General features: G+C 34.4%; 2 protein-coding genes across 2 annotated transcripts; one reads left to right on the forward strand and one right to left on the reverse strand.

The window, feature by feature from the left end:
• Positions 1-2131: 2131 nt before the first annotated feature.
• Positions 2132-2890, reverse strand: LOC111641430 (KRAB-A domain-containing protein 2-like). The gene has a single exon (XM_023387598.1). It carries the CDS (start codon positions 2888-2890, stop codon positions 2132-2134), a length of 759 nt encoding a protein of 252 aa, XP_023243366.1.
• Positions 2891-3630: 740 nt separating this feature from the next.
• LOC111641435 (KRAB-A domain-containing protein 2-like) lies at positions 3631-4389 on the forward strand. Its single transcript, XM_023387600.1, has one exon. The coding sequence runs from the start codon at positions 3631-3633 to the stop codon at positions 4387-4389; it is 759 nt and encodes a 252-aa protein (XP_023243368.1).
• Positions 4390-6560: the final 2171 nt, after the last annotated feature.

Below are 6560 nucleotides of genomic sequence, written 5' to 3' on the forward strand. Positions count from 1 at the left end.
AACATTTATGGTAATTATGTTTAGAAATATAATTATAAATTTTTAATTATAAATGTTAGTGTAATTTTGGCCTGTACCTTTAACATTGGACTCCCCATGTATTTTTATGGAAGCCTATCAACCTATGCTAGGTCCATTCAGGCCATCAGCCATGCAGGTAACCCACAAGCAGAGATTTCTGATTACATCCTTGTATATGTTGTAGGGATATGATAAAAGTGAGGATTTGGTCAAATCCTAAGGGAGATGGTCAATTTACTGAAGATGTTAAAATAAAAGACATTTCCCTAATTAAATGAAGTGATTTGATCAAATCTCTAAACTGGTTTTGTGACAAAAAACGAATCAACAAAGTAAGAAGTACTTATATGAAAAGATAGAGATAACGCCAAGTTTATTTATTTTTATTGAAACACATTGTAGATTTGTGGCACCTGAAGTTACAGAGGACATTATTTTTTTTACAGGCACATATATTTGTTTTGCATTGTACCTTGGATTTTTCACAGGAACATTTCTTAAACGCTTGACCTCCAAATAAAGATAATTTTCCAGCAATTTCTCGCAAACTTAGCTTTATCGGTGGGATGGTTTCGGTACATGTGGTTGTAGCTATTTGAACAGCATAGCGTTTCTATAATGCCAGCTGAAGTACCAATTTGGTATAAACCATTTTTTTAATCTAAAACTATTCCCGTAATATTATTTCCATCTAATGGACCTCTATCTACCTTAGGTACTGTACATCAACCAAAATTGTGGAATTCACTAACATGACCTTAAATTTCTTCAATGAAAAATCTTCCATTTTTTCAGCTGATATTTTTTAGGTATTTTGCAGCATGTTCCCTTTGATCTATAATTTTCTTTTCGGCATAAGTAGCATAAAATTTTTGATCCATATCCTTCTTTTTAATAACAAGTAAAATACATCACAAATGAATACAAGTCAAATTTTGCTTGCCATGTCCAATCACCAGGAACAACTATTTCCATTGAAGAGAGAATCATTCCTGGTGATTGGACATGGCAAGCAAAATTGGACTCTTATCCATATGTGATGTATTTTACTTTTTATTAAGTTGTAATTCTGCCAGCCCTTTTCTACAAGAAATACCATATCCTTCTCCTACACTATTTCCACATATTGCATGTACTGGATTTTTACAAATGTTGCAAGAATGGGCTCCAGTAGATTCTGTTCTACAAACAACACAATGTAGTTTTACTTCGCTGTCAACTGCTTCTGTTTTTGATTCTATTAACAGTACAGATGTTTTAACCTTTCAACAGTGGAATAGTCAGGTATGGTGCTACCCTTTGTAGTGGAGAATAAACGTGCAAAATTTTTAGAGTATTTTTCCACACATTTTTTTCTCATTACTGCTTCAGAAAAAGATTTTGTAAACTGTTATGTCTAGTAAAGAAAAGTCTTTTTTTATTGTTACATAATTCATTTCTTATGTGAATTTTTTTTCGCGGTAGTTTTGGCTAGTTTTTGGCGATACCCCAAAATGAATTTGACGTATATATACATCCCTCACCACTGCCACACGATTGCCCTTGATAAATATATTTGTCGCTCACTGCCGAGTGGTTAACTGGCAGTACAGATGTTTTAGAGTTGTAAACTGGTTCGAGCTGTGTTATTGATTCAGTTGCTAGTAGATCCTCTAAATTTAAAGTTGAAGCATTGTAGTTAGCTAATTCAGCTTTTGGATTAACTTCTGAAGTTGAAGCGTCATTGTTGTTCATTAATTGAGTTGCTGGTAAATTCTTTGATGTCAAAGTGTTGTCATTATGTTGCTGTTTAAGAAGCTGATTCAAGTCCTCTTCAGTAACAAGTTTCTCAAGCAACTCCTTTATGAGTATATATGAGTAGAATGGAGTCCTGTTTTTGGTTCTGTTCCAAATAAGGCTTTGTAAAGTGATCGTTGAATGGTACGATTAAAGGAGGAAGTCTTCTGAAACTGAACAAAGTAACAACCTGTAGCCCAATTATTTGTGTTATTGTCAATAAACCAAGCATGTAACATAGCTTCAACATCTTGATTCAATTGCTCAACAGATCCTTGGTTTGCTGGATGTCTAGGTCTACCATTTACAATTTTACATGTTGGCCACAGGGATGTCAATTCTTGTATGACACCGTAAACTGATGGCTGTTGTCACTTTGCAATATATGAGGACAACCTACTTCCAGAAAGATTTTTAATAGCTCCATTGCTACTTCAGCTGCTCTTTTCAAAGTAAACGGCCACAGAAAGCTGAATTTCATTGCATGATCCTGGTAATGTAATAGCCATTTGTAATTTCTGACTGGGGTTGACTGCAAGTCAACTAAATCCACTTGACAATAATGGTTAAAGTCACAGGACACAATTGGGCAAACGATGATTCCTTTTCTTGGAAATTTTTTAGACTGACATACCGTGCACAGTTTCAAAAACTCCAGAATAACCGAGGTGGGTATAAAGTATTGCAATTTCAAACTGTACAGCATTTTATCTCTGTCTCCGTGACCAGTTGACTGATGAGTTTCCCGAAGTATATGATAAAATTTTCCTGCAGGCACTATTTTCACAACTGGATCAGAGTCAGACTTTCTCTTCAAAATCAAAGATTTTTTAGTACCTACTTCCATTAGATCGTATTTTTTTCCATAGTAATACTGTTTATTTGTTGGTTGAAACTTAAGTACTGGTGCTAATTTAAATTGTTCAATGGCTGTGATAGCTTCTTCTATTCTTTCAAGAGTCCACAACGGTTTTTCTTTATCATGCCACTCACTCAAACACATTCTGATAGTTTCATTGAACTGTTCTTCACACACAAATTCAGTTTGAGTCTGATTTTGTCCTGTATTCAAAGCAATTATTTTGATAATCATACAAATTATAAGGAAAATAAAATATAAATATGCACGACTATCGTGACATAATGATTTGTGCAACTGTGTACGCCAGAGGTCGCCAGCAACTAGCCTGTTGAAGGGATGAGGGGGTGAGTAACTAGCACAAGCAGTGCTATGCAACTCCTGACTTGTTTATTTTATCTTTTCACTAAAACAGTACAGGGATTTGATCAAATCACTCATTTTTTTAGGGAAATGACTCTATAGAATTGTCATTTTAACATCTTCAGTGAATTGATCATCTCCCTTAGGGATTTGACCAAATCCCACTTTTATCATATCCCTGCATATATATATACAGGGATATGATAAAACAAACTTTTATTTCACAAATCCCTGCATATATATATATGCAGGGATTTGTGAAATAAAAGTTTGTTTTATCATATCCCTGTATATATATATGCAGGGATATGATAAAAGTGGGATTTGGTCAAATCCCTAAGGGAGATGATCAATTCACTGAAGATGTTAAAATGACAATTCTATAGAGTCATTTCCCTAAAAAAATGAGTGATTTGATCAAATCCCTGTACTGTTTTAGTGAAAAGATAAAATAAACAAGTCAGGAGTTGCATAGCACTGCTTGTGCTAGTTACTCACCCCCTCATCCCTTCAACAGGCTAGTTGCTGGCGACCTCTGGCGTACACAGTTGCACAAATCATTATGTCACGATAGTCGTGCATATTTATATTTTATTTTCCTTATAATTTGTATGATTATCAAAATAATTGCTTTGAATACAGGACAAAATCAGACTCAAACTGAATTTGTGTGTGAAGAACAGTTCAATGAAACTATCAGAATGTGTTTGAGTGAGTGGCATGATAAAGAAAAACCGTTGTGGACTCTTGAAAGAATAGAAGAAGCTATCACAGCCATTGAACAATTTAAATTAGCACCAGTACTTAAGTTTCAACCAACAAATAAACAGTATTACTATGGAAAAAAATACGATCTAATGGAAGTAGGTACTAAAAAATCTTTGATTTTGAAGAGAAAGTCTGACTCTGATCCAGTTGTGAAAATAGTGCCTGCAGGAAAATTTTATCATATACTTCGGGAAACTCATCAGTCAACTGGTCACGGAGACAGAGATAAAATGCTGTACAGTTTGAAATTGCAATACTTTATACCCACCTCGGTTATTCTGGAGTTTTTGAAACTGTGCACGGTATGTCAGTCTAAAAAATTTCCAAGAAAAGGAATCATCGTTTGCCCAATTGTGTCCTGTGACTTTAACCATTATTGTCAAGTGGATTTAGTTGACTTGCAGTCAACCCCAGTCAGAAATTACAAATGGCTATTACATTACCAGGATCATGCAATGAAATTCAGCTTTCTGTGGCCGTTTACTTTGAAAAGAGCAGCTGAAGTAGCAATGGAGCTATTAAAAATCTTTCTGGAAGTAGGTTGTCCTCATATATTGCAAAGTGACAACAGCCATCAGTTTACGGTGTCATACAAGAATTGACATCCCTGTGGCCAACATGTAAAATTGTAAATGGTAGACCTAGACATCCAGCAAACCAAGGATCTGTTGAGCAATTGAATCAAGATGTTGAAGCTATGTTACATGCTTGGTTTATTGACAATAACACAAATAATTGGGCTACAGGTTGTTACTTTGTTCAGTTTCAGAAGACTTCCTCCTTTAATCGTACCATTCAACGATCACTTTACAAAGCCTTATTTGGAACAGAACCAAAAACAGGACTCCATTCTACTCATATATACTCATAAAGGAGTTGCTTGAGAAACTTGTTACTGAAGAGGACTTGAATCAGCTTCTTAAACAGCAACATAATGACAACACTTTGACATCAAAGAATTTACCAGCAACTCAATTAATGAACAACAATGACGCTTCAACTTCAGAAGTTAATCCAAAAGCTGAATTAGCTAACTACAATGCTTCAACTTTAAATTTAGAGGATCTACTAGCAACTGAATCAATAACACAGCTCGAACCAGTTTACAACTCTAAAACATCTGTACTGCCAGTTAACCACTCGGCAGTGAGCGACAAATATATTTATCAAGGGCAATCGTGTGGCAGTGGTGAGGGATGTATATATACGTCAAATTCATTTTGGGGTATCGCCAAAAACTAGCCAAAACTACCGCGAAAAAAAATTCACATAAGAAATGAATTATGTAACAATAAAAAAAGACTTTTCTTTACTAGACATAACAGTTTACAAAATCTTTTTCTGAAGCAGTAATGAGAAAAAAATGTGTGGAAAAATACTCTAAAAATTTTGCACGTTTATTCTCCACTACAAAGGGTAGCACCATACCTGACTATTCCACTGTTGAAAGGTTAAAACATCTGTACTGTTAATAGAATCAAAAACAGAAGCAGTTGACAGCGAAGTAAAACTACATTGTGTTGTTTGTAGAACAGAATCTACTGGAGCCCATTCTTGCAACATTTGTAAAAATCCAGTACATGCAATATGTGGAAATAGTGTAGGAGAAGGATATGGTATTTCTTGTAGAAAAGGGCTGGCAGAATTACAACTTAATAAAAAGTAAAATACATCACATATGGATAAGAGTCCAATTTTGCTTGCCATGTCCAATCACCAGGAATGATTCTCTCTTCAATGGAAATAGTTGTTCCTGGTGATTGGACATGGCAAGCAAAATTTGACTTGTATTCATTTGTGATGTATTTTACTTGTTATTAAAAAGAAGGATATGGATCAAAAATTTTATGCTACTTATGCCGAAAAGAAAATTATAGATCAAAGGGAACATGCTGCAAAATACCTAAAAAATATCAGCTGAAAAAATGGAAGATTTTTCATTGAAGAAATTTAAGGTCATGTTAGTGAATTCCACAATTTTGGTTGATGTACAGTACCTAAGGTAGATAGAGGTCCATTAGATGGAAATAATATTACGGGAATAGTTTTAGATTAAAAAAATGGTTTATACCAAATTGGTACTTCAGCTGGCATTATAGAAACGCTATGCTGTTCAAATAGCTACAACCACATGTACCGAAACCATCCCACCGATAAAGCTAAGTTTGCGAGAAATTGCTGGAAAATTATCTTTATTTGGAGGTCAAGCGTTTAAGAAATGTTCCTGTGAAAAATCCAAGGTACAATGCAAAACAAATATATGTGCCTGTAAAAAAAATAATGTCCTCTGTAACTTCAGGTGCCACAAATCTACAATGTGTTTCAATAAAAATAAATAAACTTGGCGTTATCTCTATCTTTTCATATAAGTACTTCTTACTTTGTTGATTCGTTTTTTGTCACAAAAGCAGTTTAGAGATTTGATCAAATCACTTCATTTAATTAGGGAAATGTCTTTTATTTTAACATCTTCAGTAAATTGACCATCTCCCTTAGGATTTGACCAAATCCTCACTTTTATCATATCCCTACAACATATACAAGGATGTAATCAGAAATCTCTGCTTGTGGGTTACCTGCATGGCTGATGGCCTGAATGGACCTAGCATAGGTTGATAGGCTTCCATAAAAATACATGGGGAGTCCAATGTTAAAGGTACAGGCCAAAATTACACTAACATTTATAATTAAAAATTTATAATTATATTTCTAAACATAATTACCATAAATGTTGAGACATTTATCCCAGTGTGACACTACAGCACAGTTCTTC

This window comes from Centruroides sculpturatus, unplaced genomic scaffold, assembly GCF_000671375.1.
Source record: "Centruroides sculpturatus isolate CEXI.00-Female unplaced genomic scaffold, Cexi_2.0 scaffold1563, whole genome shotgun sequence".
NCBI classification, from domain to species: domain Eukaryota; kingdom Metazoa; phylum Arthropoda; class Arachnida; order Scorpiones; family Buthidae; genus Centruroides; species Centruroides sculpturatus.

Coding starts and splice junctions, on each gene's coding strand:
- LOC111641430 (XM_023387598.1), bottom strand. CDS start 2,890: ATGATTATCAAAATAATTGCTTTGAATACAGGACAAAATCAGACTCAA.
- LOC111641435 (XM_023387600.1), top strand. CDS start 3,631: ATGATTATCAAAATAATTGCTTTGAATACAGGACAAAATCAGACTCAA.